Source organism: Lissotriton helveticus, chromosome 4_2, assembly GCF_964261635.1.
Source record: "Lissotriton helveticus chromosome 4_2, aLisHel1.1, whole genome shotgun sequence".
In the NCBI taxonomy this organism is placed as follows: Eukaryota; Metazoa; Chordata; class Amphibia; order Caudata; family Salamandridae; genus Lissotriton; species Lissotriton helveticus.
In genome coordinates, this window is record NC_136064.1 from 43,544,458 (window position 1) to 43,569,494 (window position 25,037).

The 25,037-nt window shown below is 47.3% G+C and overlaps 1 protein-coding gene across 3 annotated transcripts in view; it reads right to left on the reverse strand.

Moving 5' to 3' along the window:
• Positions 1-25,037, reverse strand: part of LOC144752191 (heat shock factor protein 3-like) — a 199,200-nt gene that overhangs the window by 15,587 nt on the left and 158,576 nt on the right. For all 3 annotated transcript variants that reach the window (XM_078640135.1, XM_078640136.1, XM_078640137.1), the window contains one exon: positions 17,007-17,066. In XM_078640135.1, the coding sequence (XP_078496261.1) occupies positions 17,007-17,066 (60 nt within the window). The remainder of the gene's footprint in view (positions 1-17,006; positions 17,067-25,037) is intronic.

Consider the following 25,037-nt stretch of genomic DNA (forward strand, 5'->3'; position numbering starts at 1 on the left):
AACAGGACGGCTGGACACTCAGAAGCTGGTTTTGGTCCACTTTGAAAGACTGGGGCTGGAAATTATTGATATTCGCATTGGTGCCAATCCTTGTTTTATGTGGGTGTTGCCTGGGGATACAATGCATACCACCCTTGTGCTCTATATTTTCTAATTCGTTGTGCCCTAAGAGTGTGGCCAATAAGTTTGAACACATGAAAATTTTGTACGAGAATGAGATTCATCACATAATGAACATTGACATAAATTAGCAAGATGTCGGAGTATGTTCAAAGGGTGCACTGTTAAATATTAGATTGCGAAGTGAACATTACCAGCGCCATCTTGTCCCATTTCTGGCCTTTGCGAGCGCGGAAGCGGCAGCCATTTTGAAACCTTGGCCACTCTCGCAACATTGCCGATCGCCTGCACGTCTCCCTGGCCTTGCGATCATCCCCCGCGCGCTGGCAACCCCCAAGCACCTATTGAAGCCATAAACACAGCCTCAGCGCGACCCAGCCCAGGAGCCACATCCCGTGCGGAACCCACATACCCTTTCATCTCATTCACGCAAACGGACCCTTTGATAATCCCCTTCCCCTGTGCCCGATTGTCCGAGCTGATCCCAGGCCATCACATAGCCCTGCAGATGCAGTTTATTGCCCCCTACAGTAGAAACTCGCCTCTCCTCAAAGGGGGCCGAGATTAATCAATGTCTTCACACCACAAGATCCGACTGATCACCCATATTCCCGTTACCAGCGGAATGTCCAGCTGCGCGATAGCCATCATGCTGAGATTGGGGTGGGAACCCCTACTGTAGATATGTGTGGGAACAGGCCTGAAGCGGGGATTCCGGGGATGTCTTCCCGTACATCAAAGCATTGCCAAGAATGTGTTGTATGCAATAAAGTCATAAACCTGTGTATAAGAGGCCAGGCCTCAGAGATGTTGTTAGAGCACCTCGAGAAGATACCCCTGTTGGTCTGATCTGACGTGTTCTGCTCCGGAGCGAATTAAACTCTGTTTCCTGCTTTCCAATTTCCAGCGCCTGCCTCTTTTGTTTGATAATCGTCGAGTGGTCGAGGGGCGACTAACGCCAAAGCAGCGGTTGAAAAGGTTAACCAAAGTGGCTGTTTTCCCACACTCTCTTGTCGTTTCTTCTCCTCTTTACTCTTGCTGTCTCTCATCTCTAACACTGCTGCTGCCTGTGACCCCTGTCGTCAGCCTGTACATGTCCCTGCTATTTTGAACTCTGCGTTTTCCTGTTATCATTCCTAAAGAAGCGGAAGATGACGTGTTTTACTTTCTTACCTACACCGAGTGCAAAAACAAAATGTACACAAAATGAAAATGCTTTTTTGCATATATTAATCAGTGTATGACTGGGTTTATTGCGGAACAGGCGGCTGCTTGAGCACAGCAGGTCCGGTCAATGCTAGTGCTGCCTGTAATTAGTAGGTCCAGGGATGGCAAATGCATCGACATCCACTGCTCAGCTTGCTGTGACCCTGCCTGCTACAGTACAGGCATTGTCCCCAGCAGTAATTCTGCCAATGCCGGTAAGTATGGCTGTGGTGCCTACTGGACTCACTCACGCTCAGCAATTGCCATGCTGGGGTGCAGCACACAGATTCTACAGGTGACGCCATGGCGTACAAAAGTTGTGTTGAGCCACAGCGAGCACATTGAGGATAGCAGCAATGCAGGGCTGCCGGATATGCTACTCTGGCTACGCAACAAGTGGAAAGTCCACACTTACTTTCATTTATTCTTCCTCAAGAGCCTTCACTCCCAAGTTCCAAATGTGCTCTTGCAGCTTCCTTGCCTCAACTCCGTCATGTGCCAGCCCCCAGCTACAATTATCCAATGGGAGGTTTAGGCTCAGGCAGTGGCAGGGTGCAGCAGACTAGGGGAATAGAATGCAAACCATAGTTTGTCGATTACTTCTTGGATTTGTGATCAGCGTGATTGCATCATCACGAACGTGGTGATACACAATCATGCCTGCCTGGACAGGCATATGCCGGCTGCCCATGAACATTTACCAGCCAGTCACCATGCAATGTATGTTATTCTTTCTATTTTGAATTTGAACAATTATTTTTGAGACCACCACCTGCAGGTTAAGAAATTGTAGCCCTGGCCCTGTGAAAGAAGTGCAGGTGCTGAGCACCTGAAGCACCTGCTCAAATTAAGCACTGGTTAAATGTTCTTGTGACAGTGGACACTGCTTGGGTGGTATGTTTGGTGGGGTGGATGTTAGCTCTAGACAGTAACCTGATTGAATTATTTGAAGCACCCACCTGTCTGATGTGATATTTTCCCAGGCTGGTAGGTATTATTGTAGTCTTCCCCCGACAGGAGTGGAATGGGACGGGGGAAGGGAAGAGGAGTCATTGGGCAGGGGTAGAGGCAGAGCGGGAGTTGTTTTTACCTCTGCCTTTGTAATTGTTACCCCTGTAACCTCCCCTTTGGTAGCCCTTACTATATGTGGAATGTGTAGGGGCTTTGTATGAGGTAGAAGGTGTGTCTGAGGAGTACCCCCTGGTGGCGCCTCGATAAGATGAGCGGCGAAATGAACGTCTGGGAGCCTGCGACTGCAGGCCTCCCATACATTTGGCTGCATCTGTATCCTTTTTAATTTTTTCAAGTGATACATCTACATTGGGTCCGAATAAGTGTTGCTCATCGAAGGGTTAATTATAGCACTTTGGACTTCAGATTTGAACCCTGATATGCGTAGCCAGGCATGTCTACGCAATAAAACGCTGGTGTTAACTGCCCTGGAGGCGGTGTCCGCTGCATCAAGTGCACACCGAATAGAGGTGTTTGTAATATTTTTCCCTTCTTGAATAATTTAATTTGCTCTACCTTTGTATTTATCAGGGAGGTGTCGCTTTAGTGATTCTAATTCGTCATAATGTGCCCTGTCATATCTGGCCAATAATGCTTGTGTATTGACAATACACCACATGTTTGCTGCTTGAGACGCAGTTCTTTTCCTTGATGCGTCAAGTAGCTTAGACTCTTTATGTGGTTTGCTCTCTTGCGTGCGTTGGAAACTACAAGTGAGTCTAGTGGTACTGGACCTTTAATATAAGCTGGGTCTGAAGGGGCAGCTTTATACGTTTTCTCTATTCGATGGTTAATGACCAGAGTTCTGACTGGGTCTTTGAAGACTTCAGGGGCATGCTTAATCACTCCTTCAAGCATTGGTAAAATGGATGAGGACCTTTGTGCATTATCAAAGGAATCCATTAGAAAGTCTTCATCTACAGGGTCTGTGTGCATATTTACTCCATGATATTGCACGGCTCCGTGTATCAACTGGATAAAACCCATAGTGTCTTCTGGTGGGGAAGGCCTTAAGGGGGATACGTCATCTTGAGGGACAATTGGGACGTCTGGGGTGTTATCATCCAACGGGTCAGGTGAACCTGGAGGAATAGATGGATCATCGATGTTAGCCCCTATATCATCAGAGCAATCATCCCTATTGTCATCCTCTGGTATGAGAAGAGGATGCAGGGGAATGTTGTGGTCGGGGAGCAGGTGGTGATGGTATATGTGGAGGAGGAGGGGAAGGAAGTCTTAAAGGCGAGGAAGCCATGTCCTTTTTCTTTGAATGAGGAGCTGGCGCTGGTGTATCCAGTGGTAGCTTTTTTTAAGCTAAAGTTAGCTGCCCAGTGATTGGGTCTTTAGCTAGAGTCTTTTGTGTAGAGTCTGGATGAAATAAGTCCTCTGAAGGAGGTCGATCTTTTGGTGTGGAGGGAAGCTTCGGCACCGAAGCGGTCTCTTTTGTTTTTTTGGCAATGTCCTTAACCGGAGAAGCAGGAGTCTTTTTCAGCTCCGAAGATTTTTTCAGCTCCGATGATTTTTTCGGCTCTGGTATATTTTTGGGATCCGATGGTTTTTTCGGTTCTGGTGGTCTTTTTGAATCCGAAGCAGGTTTGCTTGGTTCCGACCTGGGTTTCGGTGCCGAAGGAGTAGCGGTAGGCTTTGGCGCCGGTGGTTTGGAAGTCGACTGGGTCAGTGATGTCTTTTTCAGTGCCGGTAGGTGTGTGCCGGCACCGTGGGAAGGCCGACTCGAGCCCGAGTCGCTGAAGGCTTAGTTAGCTTCTTAGCCGGGCCCGAAGGTGGGGCAGTAGAAGCAGTGTGTCGGTGTGCACCCGAGCCCAAGGGCGAGGGTGCGACCGGGGCCTTCTTTGGATGTGTCGAGGAAGGGTCGGGGTCGACGGTCTTACTTACGACCCGCTGTGCTGGAGTGATGTCCTCGACGTCTGAATCTTCTGCCTCGCAGTTGCTGTCGATGTCGTGTTGTTCTGGGACGTCGACGCCTTCTTCAATGATGTCGTCCGGAATCGGAGCTGAAGATCGAGCCATTGTTCTCCTAGCTCTTCGGTCCCGGATAGTCTTTTGGGAGCGGAAAGAGGCAGAAGCGGAACAGCCTCTGGCTACGTGCTCCGGGGAGAGGCAAAGATTACACACTTCATGAAGGTGGGTGTGGGGAAACTTCGACCCACATTGAGGACACTTTTTAAATGGCGTCCTTTCCATGAGCTGGAGTCGAGGCCTAGTTAGGCCCGAAGGCCGTCGACGATGACCGGAATCGAAATCTTCGGTGTTGAAGAGTAGCAACAACTGGGAAAGCGTTCAAAACTGATTTTTGTAAGTTGGGCAGGATTGCACACCAAAGGAAATCAGTTCCACACAGAGCGCTGGAAACACATACGAGCCCGGTGGCAGAAAAAAACTATCTGGGGATGGAGCCGATGCCCTTGCGCAGTATCATCCAAAGGAGGAGTCACCTATCCCGTGACTTCCAAAGACTTTTCTACAACAAAACAAACTGCAAACATCCGTGCCCAACACTAGGTGGCCATTTATGCACAGTGTGTAATCTGTAGCTCATATCCCTCGAACCTGTAGTTACAGGTAAGTAACTAGTTTTCTTATCCAGCATTGGGGTATCTTTCATAAATTCACATGCCTGAATCAGAGTAGCAAGCAGTAAACCAAATATACAGTCGGTTACGGATGGTGGGAGACTTGTGCTGATAAAATCCCAGTTGCATCCATAAATTATTAACAAAGGCATAATAAACCAATCCTTCAAAGTTAAAAACATGACCTATAAATAGGAAAAGAAGCCTAGTAATATCACTTAATGGATATGCAAGCCTTATGGACATATTACAGATATAAATACAATGAACATGTTAAAATTGCATAACTGTATGTGTATCATGAGCAATTGAAACCATAGATAGTATTAAAAGACCAAAGGGTACCTGAAATGATCTCAAAGATAAAGGTGGCGTAGGACAGCCTGTCCAACCGCCGCATCCTCTTGACATGTAGAATGAAGACAGTTATGTCTTGTGAAAGTGTGGACATTTCTCCATGTCGAAGCACAACAGATATTTTCGAGGGTCACTCCAGCAAACAAAGCTGTAAACGCTGCAACAGTACTTGTGGAGAGGCCATTATTTTCCGTAGCAATGGCCTGTTATACTTGTCATGAAAGAAATGAATTGTAGATGCGATGCATCTGGCAATTGTGGCTTTTGTGACTGCAGTTCCCAGCGTAGCTTGTCCGTAAGCCACAAACAGCTGGTCAGATTTTCTAAAGGGCTTCATTCTCTGTAGATAGAACTTTAAACATCTTATGATGTCAAGAGAATGTAAGTTTCTTTACGCTGGTGTAGACTAATTTGGAAAGAAAGTCTGTAACCTCACTGGTTCATTGAGGTGAAACTGTGACAGCACTTTTGGTATAAAAGTAGGATTGGTCCGGAGGGTCACATAATCCTGATAGAAATGTAAAAAATGGTTCTTCTATAGTGAAAGCCTGGATTTCTCTCACTCTTCTAGCAGATATTAGAGATAGGAGTAAAGCAACGTTCCATGTGAGAAACTGGAGCTTGGCCTTGTGATGGGTTCGAATTGGTGCTTCATTAACAGCGTGAGGACCATGTTCAGTTCCCACTCCGGTGAAGGAGGTTGCACCGGAGGGAATGCTTGGAAAAGACCTCTCATGAATTGTTTGATTAATGAGGATCTACATAAAGAAGGAAGCTTAGCACCTTTTCTGAATCTGGAAAGTGCGGCTACATGGACTTTAACTGATGAAAAAGTGAGTCCAGATCTAGCCAGATGCAGCAGTTAAGGAAGAATTTGTTCCGCAGGAGCTTCTATCGGGTGAACATTGTGAGCCTCACACCAACAACAAATCCTCTTCCATTTAAGACTATAAGTCTTAATTGTGCTTGGAGCTCGTGATTTAGGATGTCACGATAGTCCTGAGGGATGTCAAGGTCCTTGAATTCAGGAAGTCAGGAGCCATACATGTAAATTTAGAGACTGAGGGTCTGGGTGAACCACCTGTCCCCCGTTTCTCGACAGCATTGTGGGTGTTGGAAGAAGACAGATCAGCTGGTCCTGGGATAGCAACAGAACCTCTTGGAACCAGTGATGACATGGCCACCGGGGTGCAATGAGGATGAGACGGCATCCCTCCGATTTCAGCTTGAGTAACACCTCGGGATTAGAGGTATTGGGGGAAAAGCGTAGGCACAAATCCCTGACCATCGCATGGACAGGGCATTCCCCCTTGATCCGTGTTGTGGAAACCTGATGGCGTAATATTGGCGTTTCTTGTTCTGCTTCGTTGCGAACAAATCCAATGTCGGCTTGCCCCCACTCTGAAAAACTCTGTTTACTTGAGTGTGCTCTAGCTCCCACTCATGACAGTCTGATAGGGACCTGCTGAGCGTATCCGCCAGGGTATTGTGAGGGCCTTTGACAAGCTCCGCTTTGAGGGTTATGTTGTGGAATGTAACCCATTCCCACAATTCTTGAGCCTCTCTTGAAAAAGTTGCCGACCTTGTCCCTCCTTGCTTGTTTACGTAAAACATGCTGGTGGTATTGTCGTTTCGAACCAGTACCGATGAACCAGCAATCCTTGGAAGGAAAGCAGAGATAGAAAAATCGCTCTAAATTCCAGGCTCTTGATATGCTGTTGCCTGTACTCTTGAGACCACTTTCTTGTATCTGCAAATCCTGGCGATGACCTCCCCATCCTTCTATGGAGGCGCCTGTTGTCAGAACAAAATCTGGGACCTCTTGTATGAAAGTGAGCCCTTCTGCTAGATTGCTATCTGTGACCACCAATGTAGGGCGTTTACCATGCGTGGTGTGACCTTGACGGTGTCATTGAAAGAACCCACGGCTTGTTGCCACTGAAGGTGCAGTTCTCCTGTAGTGGCCTCATTCTGAGTCGTGCCAACGGGATGAGATTTATGGCCGAAGAGCACATCCCCAAGAGTGAAGCGAACATGTGAACAGAAACTGACTTTCTTCTTGAAATCAGAATTACTAGCTTCTGAAGATGAAGCGGTCATTCGCGAGATAAGAATGCCTTGCACTGGACAGTGTCCAGAAGAGCTCCAAGAAACGAAAGGACTTGCATCGGACGTAACTGGGATTTGCTTCTGTTCACAGTTAGCCCCAGAGAGACGAAGAGGCGAAGAGACGTCATAGTGGCAGTCTTGACTGCTTGCTCCGAAGGACCCTTGATTAACCGATCGTCCAAATACGGGAAGACTGATTCCCCCGGGATCTTAATGTTGCTGCTACAGGAGGTAGGTACTTTGTGAAGATCCTTGGAGCTGACCTTAGACCAAACGGGAGCACTTTGAACTGATAATGGCTGCCAGCCACAGTGAAGAGGAGATGTTTGCGATGGTTGGGATGTACTGCGATGTCGAAGTAAGCGTCTTCCATGTCCAGAGAAGCCATAAAATCCCCCTCGTTTAGGCAACCTATAATCTCTGAGAGGGTGACCATGCGAAATCCTTGTTTTTTGAGGAATCTGTTCAGGTTCCGAAGGTCTAGGATTGGTCGCCATTCCCCTGATTTCTTTTTGATCACAAAAAAAAAGAGAATATAAACCTGTCCGTTTCTGATGTGCTGGGACCTTCTCTATAGCATTCTTGAGGAGCATCGTTAAAGCTTAAAGTGAAGACGAGGGGGAGGGGGTCCCCTGGGCGGAGTGGTAGGTGGCTTGGTGACAAATTCTAGGGTAGGTCTGTTTTTCACCAGGTCTAGAACCCATAGATCGGAGGTAACTTCTCGCCACTTGTCCACAAATGTTGAAATGTATGCGCCCACGGGAAGAGGTGTGATAGGCGCCCTGCGGAGATCACTGTTTTTGTTAGAGTCACGCCCTTGATTGTGGGATCGTTTTCGAACCTCCCTGGCTAGAGAAATCAGCCGTACTGGATTGGCGGTATGATGATTAGTAATTCTATCTATATTGGGGCTGGTATTGTCTGTTTTGCTGTGTTTTATATTCTCCTCTAGAGGAATAACCACTCCCTTTAGCGCCTCTGAATGTTCCACGACAGTATTGCAACAAGTCCAAGGATCTTGCAGTGTCCGTATCGGTCTTTATTGCATGGAGGGTTTCATCGATGTGTTTTCCAAACAACGATTCGCCATCGTAAGCCATGAGGTCAATCAGCCCAGCGATTTCGGACCACATTTGGCGATCATAACGCCCTATGATCGCTAATGAGTTAGCTGCCCTGATGGAAGCAGCTGCCATAGTGGAAAACTTCTTTCCAATCAGATCAAGACGACGTCCCTCCTTGTCCGGCAGTGTAGTAATAGGTGTTGCCGGGTTCTTGGACTTTTGCTGGGCAGATTAGAAAATGACAGAATCTGGTCTAGGGTGGCCAATGAGGCAGGATGGACTTTTGGCTGGAGCACGATACTTCTTGCCGCAGGCACGGATGCAGGATTTTACATGATCTTGATACCTTCGTTCCATATATAATCAATTATAGGAACAGCCCTGGTAATTTTCTGGATTCCTCTTTAAAATCGTGAAGGAAACATTCGGTCTGTTCCACAGTAACAGGAAGTTGAAACCTAGCAGCAGCCCGCTGCATGAGGTTGTGAAACCCTCCTATATCCTCTGGTGGCGAATCAGATGGCAGAGGAGTCGGTGGCGAAGGCACAGGGATAATGTACAAATCCCGTGGATCAATATGAGGGTTTTCTGGCAATTCACCTTCTTTAACTTCATTAGAGGAAGTGTTCTGATCTTGAGGAGGTTGTGAGGGTTGTTGTTCTTGAGGAGGCTTTGCACTCGGAGGCATTGGGGTCGGATCCTCAGGTGGAGGTAAAGGATCTGGAACCACCACAGGCAGAGGTTCAAGATTGTCTATGATTTACTGTGTGATGGGGGACGACAGTGTCCTCTTGGTAATATTGTTTGTTGTAATCCTCTTCATCTTGACATTTGATATGCAGTTCAGAAGGATGACGAGCAATCCCAAATGGTCCTTCATCGTCCTCGTCGTCATAATCATCATCATCTTCTTGGGCATATGTTTCCAGAAGATGTGACGGAGTAAGAGGTGAGATATTGGAATACTCATGCCTTTGAAATGTCTTAAGCTGAAAGCTCCTAGATGGAACTGGCGCTGAATAAGTTGGAACCACAACCAAAGCCTTAGTTGGAGCAGGTAAAACCATTGTAGATGGTATGGTCGTCAACAGGATCTCCGCCGATGTCGACAGGGTCCTAGTCGACGGGCTCAACGTCGATGGGTTCATTGTCGACGGGATCATCGTCGACGGACCTGACGTCGACGGGACAGTCGTTAACGGAGTTGGGATATTCATCGACTGGACAGCCATCGACGGGAAATTCGTCAACGTATGTTTCGATGAGGCCTTCGTGGACGATTCTTCGACGACAGTCTTCTTAGACATTGTAGAAATCCTCATCGACAGTATAGGAGATGTGATAGACGTAGTAGAGATAGTCTCCGTCGACGAAGGAGCAGAAGAAGTGACAGAAGTCGTCGACGATAGAGGGAAAGCCAAAGATTTTGATAGGCTTTTACTCACTGTTTTAGAAGTTTATGTCTTAGAGTCCTTGAGAGCAGAAGCCTGCGAAGGCCCAGAGAAGGTTGAGGGAGACCCCTGAGAAGGGCCAGAAGTAGAGTGGGAGGATTTAAGGTGTTTTCTCCCCTCACTTGAAGAACTATCCTGTGATCTTGCTGGAAGTTGAGGCTCTATCATCATCTTCAGCCGAAGAAGATTTAAGCCACAACAGGACTCTTGCCACCCTATCCCTGAGAGTTTTAGGAGGGAAGGTACGGCCGATCTTTTGCCTCCTGTTTAGGGTAGAGGCAGTAGATGCAGTCCTTTTTTTGGTCATCAACATGGACTCTCTTCTTGTCACAGGTTCGGCAGGGCATGAACAAGGCCTCATTGTCAGACATTCTGAAGAAAAACTGAGTAGCAATCAGGGAGACTCCATTCCACACGACGTGCGGTGAAAATCTGAGGAGAACTGGCTCTGCTGGGAAGGTTCTAGAGGGTGCTGGCAACGGATTGGCTGGGACACATTTTTGATTCTTTGAGCATAATGATGTAGATAGGCTACTAAGATCTTGGCCTCAGGAGATTTCTTTGGGGCCTATTATTGTTTGCCTTTGGCACTGCTTTTTTATTTACCGCGGGACTCTCGCCTCAGCGACGAAGAATGATCCAGGCATGTGAATCTATGAAAGATACCCCAATACTAGAATGCTGCTGCTACGCCTGCTTCAGTGGTGTATTGTGAATCTGCGTCCACTATCTGTGCAACCCAGTTTGCCTCCCTCTCCTTCCGGCTTAACCACAATAGGAGTTTCCCTGCTCAGTCCCCTGACTCAGAGTATGTGCTGTGTTGCCTGTATTTGTGACTGGACCTCCCTATCAGTCAGCGCGAGAAGTTGCCTGCGGGTGACCTCCAACTGCCTAAGTAGGGTCGCCTCATTTTCAGGGGTAATATTGTGTTCTAGGTCAAGAAATTGGATTTCTAAAGTTTCTATCTGAAGAAATACTGCTCTGCGTTTCCTCGCTACCGTGTCCTGCAGCCTACCTCGGATAACTGCCTTGTATGCCTCCCAAAGGGCGACTGCGGAGGATACAGAGCCGCCATTTTCTTGGAAGAACAGCTCGGTTTCTCTTTTAATAACCTCCGTCACTGCCTCATCTCGAAGCTCCCATGCACTTAGCCGCCATTTCGACGGTGCTCCACGGGAGTCCCTCCTACACGTAACCTTAACGGTGAGTGATCAGAGATGCTGCTAGCCAGGTACTCTACTTCCTCTACTATCTGTATTTCCCCCGCTGGAGCAAATAGGTAGTCGAGTCTAGAGAACGTCTTGTGTGCCTCTGAGAAGTATGAGTAGGTACGTGCTATTGTATGGTGCCAGCGCCACAGATCTATTAGCCCCATTGATCTCACAAATTCAGCCAGCTGGGTAGGAACACGGGTCCCCGCTGTCGTTCTGGACTGGTCTTTACTCGGATCTATGACATCTTCAAAATCACGGCCAATAACGTGGGTTGGGGTATCCGAATCTAGCAATATCTTAGTGACTGCACCCAACGTTTGCGATTGCAGTTTTGCCGGAGCATATGCGCTAACCAGGGTTATCTCACTCCTGGTCCACACACCCTGAACAGCAGCATAAGTATCGTTGGGATCTGTCCAGGATTTAGTTATACGAAATGGCAAGGTTTTCCCAATCAGGATAGCTACTCCACGAGCCCCAGATGAGAATCCATCGTGGGCTAATGTGACATATGTCCCCCCACCTATGAATGTGAACTTCGTGCAGCGGAGGTGGGTTTCTTGAAGGAGGACCACATCAGGCCTGGTCCACTTAAAATACTGATTAACTAAGCCTCTCTTAATTTTGCTACCCAAGCCATTGACGTTCCACGTCATAACCATATAAGGTAAGTCAGCCATCATATATGTGTTTAGTGTGGGCCCCATAGGAGTCGACCTCTTTCCCCTCCAACTCCCATCCCACCGTTTCCAGTCTCCCGTCTTGATATACCCTGCTGCTGTCTAACTTAATAACAAATTGAATCTTTGATTGACCAATGTCCCCCCACTAGTCCGGAACCCCACATCCCGCACCGTTCGCCCATCCAATAAAGTGTCAACAGAACAACTCTGCGTATGTGCCAAACTAGTAGTCTGTCGATCCCACCTCCCACCTAACTCTAAATTTCTATCAAACCACTAAAGGCTATATGGTGACAGAGAGAAGTGTGTTCGGTTTCTCTAGAACTAGACCAGTCTGGGGGCAGGCCTCATTGTTGGCAGTCCACTGCCAGTTTACTCCTGTTGCATGCCCGTAGTTCAGTCCTTTCCACCATCTTCCTTCTGCTGCAGCTGAGGATCATTGTCTTTCTCCTGAGTCTCGACCGCGACCCCTCTACATTGTGGATAGCCTTAAGTAGCGGGTGATCGCTATCCATGTCGACCAGTGATTCTTTGTCGGAGTGAACCGTCTGTGCACTAGCTCCCTGATCGGACTCTCTGTGCGTGTCTCTGGTTTGTCTATTCCCATCCGTGGAGGTCACTCTCCTTCTGTACGGGGTATTCGGCAGCGTGGTTCCGCCCAGCTTCTTAAGTTTCCCTGTCAGTCGACTCTGTGGTTTAATCCTCTGCGGTCTAGGTTCCCATCCGGGAGTGTCTCTCGGGGCCATGTCTCCGCACCGCCCATATTGGGTTCGTAGCCAAGTTGTTTCTTCAATCCAAGCCCAGGCTTTTTCGGGTGTTTGAAAAAAATTAGCATATTCCTGAAAGATCACCTTTAGCTTCGCCAGGAAAAGGAGTATGTAGTGAAGTTTCATGGCTCAGAGTTTACCTTTCACTGAGTCAAAGGTTCTTCGCATTTTCTGTACCTCCCTTGAATAGTCGGGGGAAGATCCTAATATTACCATTGGCCAGTTCGAGTTCACCTACTTTCCTCGCCTCACTGAGGATCATATCGTGATCTTGGTAGTTAAGGAATTTTGCGACAGTGGACACGGTGAGGCTCTCAGGGGATGGGGGGCTCACATTAGACATCCTGTGCGCGCTCCTGATGATAAAGCAGGTGAGAACTGTGCCCCTGGGAGACTTCCTCTCAGCCACTCCGCCAGGAAGACGATTGGGTCGGATCCTTCCTGTCCTTCTGGTATCCCAATAAAGCGGAAGTTGTTTCTTCTGGCTCTGTTTACAGCATCGTCCACCTTCCTACAAAGCAGAGCTATTTCTCGCATATCAGATTGGAGTTCTTTAATGTCTTTTTGGAATTTGTGCATTGTATCCTCCACTTCCGAGATACTTGTTTCTGTCTGTGTCACTCGATCCGCAATATTGCAGACATCCTGCCGCAGGAGAGTCACTTCCGATCTGATCTCAGACAACTCCCTCGAGGCATGGATCGCTTGAAGGATAGCAGTAATGTCTGGTGGGTCCACCATCACCTTGCCCGACTCGGCCTGGGGCGGGAGGGCCTTTGTTTATTTATCCATTTTACCCTGTTTCTGTGTCCTGGGCTCTTTGTCCATCGCCATCTGGAGAGCCAGATATGTTGGAACGTGCCGCGGAGGGGGTGGGTTCCAGAACCTCCCTGGTCTGCACTTAAACAGTCGTCCTCAGTGGATGGACCACCGGCTCAAATCTAGGCGTCTGCGTTCCAATGCGGGATCGCCCCGGATCCCCAGGGCTAAGCTGTAGGTGGGGGCCCTAGGCTTATTTCTGGTTAACACAAAATAGTTCCCAACTTGTCCTGCAGACAATGGTGTCTTGCTCGGCATTCCATCGGCGCTTCTCGGGTCTCTGGTTTGCACGCTGCACCGAAGAGCAGGAGCCCACACCTCTTGGCCATGACTATGGCGTCTCACTGTGACCTGATCACCTCTTAGGCCCCACAGTCTTCCAGCCCCACACCCTTGTGCAGGGCTTCAGTTGGACATCCACCTCTAGGTGATCCGGCTGTGGGTCCCTCCCCTGCTGTTAGTGCCACTGGTTTGCACAATGGCGTCCCCCCCCTCCCGGGCCACGCCAACGCCGAGTGTTATTGCGTCAAATACCTTCGTCCCAGTCGTCGAGTGGGGGTCAATAACATAAGCCCCATCAGACGGCTTGCCATAGAAGGCGAGTAATTATTGTCAATCTGCCAGATCCTATATCAGTCCTCCACTGGGGGCCAGCCAACAGCATCAGTCGCAGAGAAGTATCCCCCCATCCACCAAACACCCATTGAGGCATCTCAGAAATGTCCCTGGCAAATATGGGCCACGTTTCTGCATCTGTACTTCCCTGAGGCTCTGTGTCTTTAGGCACGGGGCTCTTGTGGTGTCTTTAGGCACGGGGCTCTTGTGTTCCTCAGCGCACATGTGGCAGAACTTGGAGCTCTTCCCCGGTCAGAATCACTCCCCATCCACTAACACAGCAATGGGTCGAATTAATGGGCCACGGGTGTGTCCTCTGAGTGCCACAGGGGGAGAGAGGGGCACGAGGCAGAGACCCCCCTATCGCCGTGTCATTGCCTCTATAGTCCACCGCCACAGATTCAACAGCAATCGCCCGCAGGAGGGGCCCCACCCCCAGTCTAGTGCATGTAATGTCGGAGGCCCACTCTCACAACAAGGGCGCTGGTAATGCCAGCCTTTGCTTCCAATCTCGCTCCTCATCTAGGTATTCTTACGGGAGGAGGACCTCTGCTTATGGGTGTTTCTCCCCGATTTTGTACTTCAGCAAGAGGGGAAGAAGCAGGAAGACACAACTCACCCGGCCCGACTGTGGTGGCTTAGTCGGTCTCAGCCTCCGGCATGGCTTCTCCACTGTCCCCCCGGGTCCATCCCTCCACAGCGTCGGCCGAGAAACCGGAACCGGAGTCTCCTCCAGGCCGGGTGCGTACTAGGCTATCGGCTCAGTCCCGCTCACCGCACAAAATGCTCCGGCCGGTCCCAGTTTGGCGCCTCTTGATTGGTGCTGCACCACTAACGGGTCGCGTCGGCCATGTTAACAGATTCAGGTCGCTACGCAGCTCCGTAGTTACCAGCCTCAACAAGCCTTGATCCGCAGTCGGGAAGCCTCTATCCCGGCGTCAATGTAGCAGGAGTAATTAATTAATTAATTAGATAGGTCATCAATGGTATCTAGGAAAACAGGATAACAGGCAGGATTAATGGCGGGAGGCCGGAGCTCTGGCGAGTGCGTCTATTCAGCCATGCTGCCGGACACGCCACCCCCCCATCCCGAAATAGTCATTAATGGCAATAATATAGGGTCCCCCTTTACTATTCAAGAATCATCTTAGCCACGGGCAGTAGTTGTAGCATGTGCTTAAGAATCTCTACTGATGTTTTCCATAGGTTTGGTCCGCATTGCTCAGTAATAGCAAAGCTATTAAAGGAGCAATAATGGAATTTGCTATTAAGTGATGTCCCAACCTTAACTACAATTGCTGCACCTGTAATTTGGCCACTTCTTTTGAATTGAAAGGCATGCCTTAGGGGTGATTTAAAGGTTTTAAATGGAGTGACCTCCGATATATGGAAACGTATATCTGTTGTAAGTGGTGCTAGCACTAGCTTACACAGGCTGCAATGACAGGCCTGTAGTCACAATTTGGGTGCTCTTTCATGAGTGGCATAATATATGCTTCAGCCCATGGGAAACCCCTGGTGTACCTATGCCCAGGTTACCTTAGTACCATGTAATAGGGACTTGTCAGGGTACACCAGTAGCCATTCTGGAGTGTACCCAAGTATTCACCATGTTCAATTTAGGGAAGAGGCACAGACTGGGGACCTGATTAGCAGGATCCCAGTTAGACAAGTCAGAAAACATAGCAACACCAGGCAAAAAGTGGGGGATAACCATGCAGAAGGATCCTACCTTCCTACAGGTCCCACTGCAGAGCCCGCACATGCCAACGGACAGGCATCACAAGCAGGATGCAAGAGGCCATGAGGCCCAACAGCCTCATAGTCCGTCAAACCAAAATCCAAGACAAAGGCCGAAACATCAGTATCATAGCCGGAATATCCTGGTTTCACGGTTCAGGAGGATAGGGCCGGAACTGCAACATGTCCAGAACAAGGGGGCACTGGTGATACCAAAAGGGAGTACAGCAAACTGAAAATGCTTGTGGCCCACCGCGAACCACAGGTAATACCTGTGGGCAGGCAGGATGGGAATATTGAAGTAAGCGTCCTGCAAGTCCAAAGCCACTATCCAGATTCCAGGGGGAAGGGCAAACAGAACATGAGCAAGATCGAGTATCTTGAATTTCTGCTTCTTGAGGAAGAAAGTGAGAGAACTCAAGTCAAGGATAGGACAAAGGCCTCTGTCCTTCTTGAACACCAGAAAGTAGTGGGTTGTGCCTGACTTAGGTGCATACCCTAGCATACCCTAGCCAACCAGAAACCCCATTTCTAACAAATAGATATAGCTAATTTATACGTTAACGTGTTTTTTCACCAAAAAGTCAGACTTATTGGATTTGCCAGTTCCAGTTAGAGGGAATTAACTACAGTTTGTGTGGAAAAAAGGCCCAGTGATTGTTCAATCATACTTGCTAAACGCCTGGAATGCAATGATTATAAAGAATGTGTGCAGACATGGAGGCACATTCAACAGGAATGTTCTCGAATCATAGATGGGATTAAAAGTAGATAAATATTTTAAAATCATTTTGTTAAAGAGAATAACTGTTTACTGTGAAAAAACTGTACTGAGAAAGTGGCATCACAAAGACAAAAAAAATGTCAGTCTAACCTCTCAAATCATCTTTAAAGACTAATGAGGCAGTGCTCATGTAAATGCATTTATTTTACATGAAAAAATAAAAAAAACAATTGGCTAAGACTTGATATGTTTTTTTAATCAATGTATTATATTAGGAGTAAGGACTTCTTAAAACCCTTTTACCCCCATAAAACATAAGTGGGAGAAAGAGATGCTTATTGGGAAATGATTGTTAGTTAATAAAATTGCAAAGGCATTTAATGCATAAACAGACAAACATAATAGCAAGTGCCAAATGGTAATTGTAAAAAAGAAAGGAGAAAAACGTGTAACGTGGATTAATTACACCGGCACGGATTGTGAAATATGGGACAATTACAGCCCAAAAGCATGAATAGATAGATATTCGACTTACACACGGGTCCGCTCCTTCTGTTAAGCTTGTGTCCAAGGATGTAACGTCAGAATTATTCATCTGTAAGAGAAGGGGGTTTAAAAGTTTAATGATATTTGATGTACTGTTACGTTAAGCGACTGATACCATGCTACGCAAACCACAGAGGTAATTTTAAGGGTCGCGCTACAAGAAAGCCAAAATAATTTTGCATGATGAAGGGAAGGTGTAATAGTGATGTATGGGAGACTGTACAGTTCTTTGATTCAGAACAGAAGCCCACCAACCTGTCTAAGGAAAGTTGTTAAGCGTACACACACCTCAAACAGCCTTCGTGTGCACTGGTTCAAAAGGACATACCACTACTTTAGAAAAGGTTGTGGTAAATTTTGAGGAAGGGGTGGTTGAATGACATGAGTCGAAGTTTTGAACAATTACCAAAGATGTAGAGCAAGTTCCCTCCCTGGCCTTAAGTGCTAAAACATAAATTTGAAAGGCTCCATTAGCCACACAAAGAAATAGCATGCACTGGCAAAGACGCCCGACGACCTATCGACGCATCTAAACATTCACGGTACAGGAAGCCAGACCAGTGAAGACTGCTGTCAGCGAGCACGTCCACTACTGAACACTTTTGCTACGACTATTTTTGTTGTTGAAATTTTCAATAATTTTCCACCTAAACATGCTTCGGATTTCGTTTTATTCAACATGGACTCTACTGTTGATGCACATTTAAAAAAAAATATTTGATCCATTTGGAAACAGAATGGGCTTAGGGAATTTCAAGTCTCCAGGTGTGTTTTCCCCTTAGTTCCTCTACATTAGTTTCCTAACATTTCTTGTAGAGATGTGGTCATATTTTTTGTATATTAATTTGGAAAACTTTCTTGCACTCAACACCACTACCACTACATATTTCACACTGCATTTTCCTCCATTCTTTCAGTTTTTCAATCACTTTTTCAGGCATACAATAAACAAAATCCACGTTAATATTTCTTTGAAGTTTGATGCAATCCACATCATCCACCTGCGCCGCTATGTAATTGGTGGTCTTTGGCTTGAATGCAATAGAAGCTGGCCGTTCAGGTAAACGCCTTGCTCAGTTTCACGTCTCATATACACCATCATCCTTCCACCTCTGTCCAACAAACCAGAATACAACTTGTTATTAGGCGTTCTTCTCAAACATTCAAAATGTGAGCTTTGAGGAGTGAATCGATATGCAGCCACCCTTCCCACCACCTCACTCTTGAAGTCATTTCCAGGACTCATACTTAACATAATTCCCTGCCACCTCCACCCCCACGCCCACGCCAGAAACCTAGGAATCCTCCTAGACAACAAGCCTGACAAGACAGCGCAAGTAAACGCAGAGACCTCCACTTGTTTCCGCATCCTTAGGATTCTGTAAAAAATCTTCAAGTGGCTACCAGAGAATACTAGTAAACCAGTCGCACAGCCCCCGATAACCAGCAGTCTGTAATACGGCATTGCACTCTAGGGCAGGAATTGCCAAACAGTTCCTGAATAGGCTTCAAACCAACGTAAATGCTGTGGCAAGACTCATCCCCAACCTACCTCGCTGCACCCACATCACCCCACACCTCAAGGAATTTAACTTCCTTCTCAGTCACAAACGCACCCAGCTCAAACTCCTCATAAAGCACTATAAAACCCCCTCCCTAAAGAGCCACTTTCACCACCCTAACCAGTACCTCCGCTCAGCGGTAGTTTCACTAGCACACGTATCCCGCAAACTCAAAAACAGAGCTGGAGGTAGAACTTTCTCATATAGACACACCCCCATAGCATGGAACGAACTCCCATATCACATCAGAGCATCCTCATTGCTTCTTGAGTTCTGTGAAAAGCAGAAGACCTGGCTCTTCGAATAGCCGCACCTGGTAGATAGGTGCCTACACACCTGCTGAGTGCCTGGATACCCTCACAAGTGGTTAGTATTCTATACAGATGGACTTAGGGGGGAGGTTGGTGATCACCAGATCAGGATCGTTGGGGAGTTCTCTTTGTGCGGTTGAGCCACTCAAACTAGGGCTGTGGGCGTCTGGTGCACATACGTGGAGCCTTCTGGATCCGAATTCTGTGGGTGAGTCTTGGCTTGCACAAATACAGCGCTCACAGGAGACATTCTGGTAGATATGTGCAGGCAGGTCCTCCGGGCTCTGAGGGTTGCAGGCTGCTGGACTCGCCGGGGTTCCTGCTGTAGGCAGGTCGTAGACAGGGCAGGAGGGTAGGGCTGGGGCCAAAGTAGTCGTGTCTTCTTCCTGCATCAGCACAGCTCCTCGGTCCTTCTTTCTTCCTTGAATCTAAGGAGGCAAGGTTCATGGTCGCCCTGAAATACTGAATACTTAAAAGTGAGACGGGGCATGAGCCTCTTCCTGATTGGTTGGGTTACCTCCTCTCCAAGATGGAGTGTACTGAGATGTCTGCTTCACCTAGCCTCCCCCACCTGAGGTGTGGGGTTGGCAAAGGTGGGCACGCTTGTTGGTTTTACCGCTGATTCTCCTGTCAAGAGTGGGGGTAGAATTGGTGGGAGCCAGTTGATTGGGGCACCAAAAGGGAGGGACAGCGTACAAAGGCAGCAGGCCTTTGAAGTTTTCCCCTTTCATGGACCCACCCCATCCAGGGGGAGAAGGTATGACACCTCTGCCCACAATGGGCTTTGTTTCTGGACACAGAGGGGAGGCTCCCTATCTAGGGGTCCAGACACCTGTCTGGTGGTGGCAAATGGCAGGCAGCCATTCAAGAACAACACCAGGGCTGTTGTGTTTGCAGTGCTTCACAGAATTGCGCCAGAGGTCCCAGCTGTGGCGGTTCTAATAGATTCGGAAAAGGCGTTTGATTCCTTGGAATGGCTCTTTATATGGGGCGGTAATGAGGAAATTAGGCATCCCTAAAGGTTTTATAGATCTCACGGCGTTACTCTACGCCTCTCCCACAGCTAGACTCCGCCTGAATGTTACTCTGTCCACCCCGTTTAACCTAACACGGGGTACTAGGCAAGGCTGCCCCCTGTTTCCTTTACTTTTCATTCTGACTCTGGACCCTCACAGAGGTATCCGGTTCAATACAGGCCCTCTCCTGGTCTCTCTTTATGCGGAGGACATTGTGTTGTATGTCCGACAACCACAGGATAATTTAGATCCGCTGATTAGAGAGATTCTTCAGTTTGGCGGATATTCAGGAATGGGCATAAACTGGAGTAAGTCCGAATTATTCCCTTTGACGATGGGGACCTTGACTGTCCTTTATGGAGCAGTTTATGTTCAGAAGGGTGCGCAGGACTCAGCGTGCCAAAATATTGGAATATCCATTGGAACCACAGTCCTTCGACCCTCTATCCCTTTTGATAACAAACTCCGACGAGACCCGACTGATTTCTAAGTTATAAAGAACCACCATGACTTTGATCCCAAGCCATGATACCAATGTGCGAGAAGCATGGGAGCATGATTTGAGACACCCTATCCTTGATGACCAATGAGCATTCTGTTCGCAGGTCAGAGAAGTTTCCCTTAATAGTCGGCACAAGTTAATGTATTTTACATACCTATGGAGAGCGTATATGACGCCGGACAGGCTACATGATATCGACCCATCCCAGCCTCATAACTGTTGCAAGTGTCGTAGTCCTTATGCTGATTTTCCCCATTTGACATGGACGTGCCCTGGGATTGCGGAGTTCTGGGTTGTCATTTTGGACACAATATCCCGGATGACCTGGTTGACAATAAATCCCTCCCCGGAGGTTGCGCTGCTGAGGAATGTCTATAATATGCCAAAGAAGCTACGCATGTTTATTGCACTTGTGCTGCTTTTAGCTAAGCGTGAGATATCTCTCAGATGGGGTAGTAAACTGCTTCGACAAAAGATGCATGGCTTGCTAGTCTTTCATATTGCATCCCACATTGCGAATTATGTGCCACATTGCTCCCACCCAAGTCAGGACTGAAAGATATCTGGGACCCGTTAAAGACATGTTTACAAACCTTTGAATCTGCTACCCCTGGTCATACTCCTGATGGTATAGTTCAGACTGGTGCGGGTTGAGGAGTTGAAAGTTAGAATACATAGTTGATATGTTTTCAGACATGTTTGGGAGATGGATGCATCTTAACCCCGGGACGATATGTACCAAGAATGCTAAATATGTACTTGTCAGGCATGGTATAATCTGATGTCACTTTGTTATGTTTGTTTTGTTGGTCGTGGCACAATAATGTCCAATGTCTTATACTGATAACTAGAAGTGTGCAGGAATAACTGTGGAATTGACATTGATTTATATATGTCGGATAATGATAAATAAAAACATCATCCTGTGAAGGTGGTTTTTAAATTGTGTGTTTGAAAATGCCACTTTTAGAAAGTGGGCATTTTCTTGCTTTATCATCCTGTGCCTCTGCCTGTGAAAACCACATCTGGTTTAGACTGACAGTTGGGCTGTTTGTGCATTTACTCTAGACAGTCACATAAAGGGAGCTGAGGGGTGCTTTGTATATCCTGATTGCCAATCACCAGGCTGATGGGCCTTCCTGAGATAGAGTGGTGAGAGGAGTTGTCACTGACACCTGAAGAACACGTTACTTACCTTCTGTAATGATGCATCTGTAAGAGATATAAGTTAGTTGTAGATTCCGTACCTTAGAATTACCCTCAGGCATCAGACTTTATACGGACACTCCCTATAAGTCAGTTTGTGGAGCAGGTAGGATGGTTGGGGCGGTAAGGGATCAATAACTCACTTATGTCTCTTACAGATACATTGTTACTGTAGTTAAGTAACTTGTTCATCTGAAAGAGACAGTTAGTTACAGATTCCGTACCTTAGGAAAGATAACCCAGCAATACCAACCCAGGAGGAGGGTCTGCAAACCAAGTTCACATTAGAAAGTCCTGGAGGACCGAACGGGCAAAATAGCCATCCTGGCTGTCCAGACAGTAATGTCTGATGAATGTATGCAAGGAGGCCCACGTGGCCGTCTGGCAGATGTCAAGAAGTGGGACTCCACGTGCCAATGCAGTGGAAGCTGCAGTAACCCAAGTGGAATAAGCACGCAGCCCCACTGGAGGTTCCCTTTTTGATAAAGTATAACAGATTTTAATACAAAGGACAACACACAGAGAGTTGGTACGCTTTTGAACAGCCTGACCTTTCTTGGCACCTCCAAGGCAAACTAATCGAGTTGATCATCCACCCAGAAATCTTTCGTGCTGTCAAGATAGCCTTTAAGAGTGCCCAGAACAGAGCCCTACAGGGCCAAAGAAAGTATACACAAGAGAACCTCTGAAAGAGGGGCAGAAGAGGGATCTAAAGACTTTGCGGTGCACCATGCCACAAACTTGTTCCATCTACAGGCGTATACCGTTTTAGTGGGGGGATGCCTGGCTGACAATAGAAATGCAATATTTTTTTCTTTATTGACATTTATTTAAGGATGAATATGGAAATACTTTTATTCCACTGGTGCTTCGACGTCATGAAACAAACTTCGGGCAAAAGGTCGAAAGCTGTCAATTGTCGCTGCTCAATCTTCATGCAAGGAGTTGGAGACTGGACAGGTTCAGGTGAAGAACAGTCTCCTGCTGCTGCGATAGAAGATCCTCCTAAAAGGGCAGTCTGATCAGAGGATCGATGGCCATGCTCAGGAGCGCGGGGTACCAGACTCTTCATGCCCAGTCTGTAGCCAAAAGAATAACTTGGCCTGGTCGCACTTGATCTTCTTCAGCACTCAGGGCAGAAATGGTACAGGCGGAAGTGCATACCGGAGACCTCAACTCCACTTGCGACAAAAAGCGTTGCAGAGAGAGTGCCTTGGAAACTCCAACGCGCAGAACTACTGACATTACACGTTCTCTTCGGTGGCAAAAAGATCTAACCAAGGCTCTCCCCACCGCTGAAAGAGATCTTGCACCACCTCCGAATGAAGATGCCATTCGTGATCTAACAAGCACCTCCGCGTGCTGACATCATCGGTGTACTTAGACGCCGCCTCCGCGTGCTGACGTCAGTTCTTATACACAGCTTTTCCGCGCCAGAAACGCAGAGCCATGATAAAAACCAACACTGGTGCCATGAAACTAGGGCCCTGAAAGGGGATGACCTTAACCTTAGATATCGGTTTGCAGAACGGGGAGGATGGGTGGGTCAGTAAGGAATCTATCACTAACTAATGTCTCTTACAGATGTATCATTACACAAGTAGTAACTTGTGCATCTGAAAGAGACACGTTAGTGATAGATCAATAGAAGAAAGGTAGCACGGCTAACAATGTTATGCACAAGTGCCTATGAGGAATGATAGGAGTGTCGAAGTTCTGTGCACAAAGCGTCCAGAGTGTGCCGTACCAACACTCTACTGCCAAGGAGATCCAAAAGTCACATATAAAAGAACGGTGCACCAGAGAAGATAGTCCACAGCATCCAAATCGTTATAAGAGATTCTTTTATTGATTTTCCAATTTTTAAAAAACAAACTCCTCAGCCAACGCGTTTCGTTCTCTAGGAACTTTGTCAGGGCTATAATATAAGGGAGGAAATTCCCTGTAAGTTCGAACAAAGTGTAGAAGCTGAAATATTAACTGGTCAGCCACTGAATAAGATGCAAGTAAATTTCCTTGGCGATAATCGATGTATACTGTAAGCGAGTCTTATGTTTAGGACCAACAAAGAAAAATGTCTCGCTCGCAATCTCCACATTTCCCGATTGTGGAGATTGCGAGTGACCACCATTAGAACTATCCTCCAAGTTATCACACGATGGGAGACGTTTTTAATTTGAAGAACTGACAAGAGCTCACGGAGACTCCCTCTCACACTATGTTTGGTGAAAATCTGAGGGAAGATAACTCTGTTGGGAGTGTTCTAAGAGTCCTGTCCCTCACACACTCTAGTAGTGACATGCTTCATCATCGGGTTCACCCTGACACCTAAAGGTCAGGGTGGGCTCAACCATGTTTCAGGGACCACTTAAGAGAATATGGCCGGAGGTTTTAAGATTAAAAATCCTACTGTGGCTCCAGGTATCCCTTTATTCGCGAAATCGTAGGGGATACTAACATTTTAAAAATGGGCCGGTTGCAAGGAGGTAATGGTCCTATGACCCAAGTGCCAACATGTTTCAGTGCTCAAAAATGGCCCATAAGGGTCCTGGACTTTCTTCAGGGCAAAAATTGTTCCCCTCCCTGGTTGTATTTATCTTGGAATCTCCTATTTTTTTAGCTGTAGAGGGCAGAAAGCTGCACCCATACGAAAAGGAAAGTAGATCGCTTATCAACCAAGGGGATTTCATGGGCCAGGTTAAGAAGAAACTCTCTGTATTGTTTAGAGACCACAAGTCCCCTGGGTTTGTGGTCCCTTCACTCACTGTACAGGAGTAGTAAATCCCTAAAGAGGATTAGTGGGAGATTTCATTCTCAAGTAAATCCTCCAGGAAATATAACACAAGAACAAGTACTTGAGGGTACGCTAGTCAAATTTCATCTATTTATTTGACTTATTCTAATAATAGGGCATCAAAAGATTTTTGAGAAGTTGTCGCAACCTCAACTTATTGAGGCAAGCTTCCTCATTTGATGAGCTCTCACACCTGGGTAAGGATGATACTACACAGGCGGACTAGACCAAGAGAAGCTAGTCTGTCCCTGGGAGTTCTATAAATCTGAATTCAGGACAATTACTCTCGGACCTGTTTTTTGGAGGGATAGTTTTCAATATATATATAACAAATAAAATATATCTAGTGGTAGACTTTCAAATGGAACCCCCCCCCCCCCCCGACTGCAGAAAGACCATCACCTACGCACTCCTCACCAGCAAACTTGACTACGCCAATGCCCTCTACGCCGGAATCAACAAAACTCTTCTAAGCAAGCTCCAGACCATCTAGAACGCCGCCGCCAGACACGTCCTAGGGACACCGTGCCACAAACATATGACCCAACACCTCCGAAGCCTTCACTGGCTTCCAGTCGAGAAGAGGATCACCTACAAACTCCTCACCCACGCCTACAAATCCCTCAACA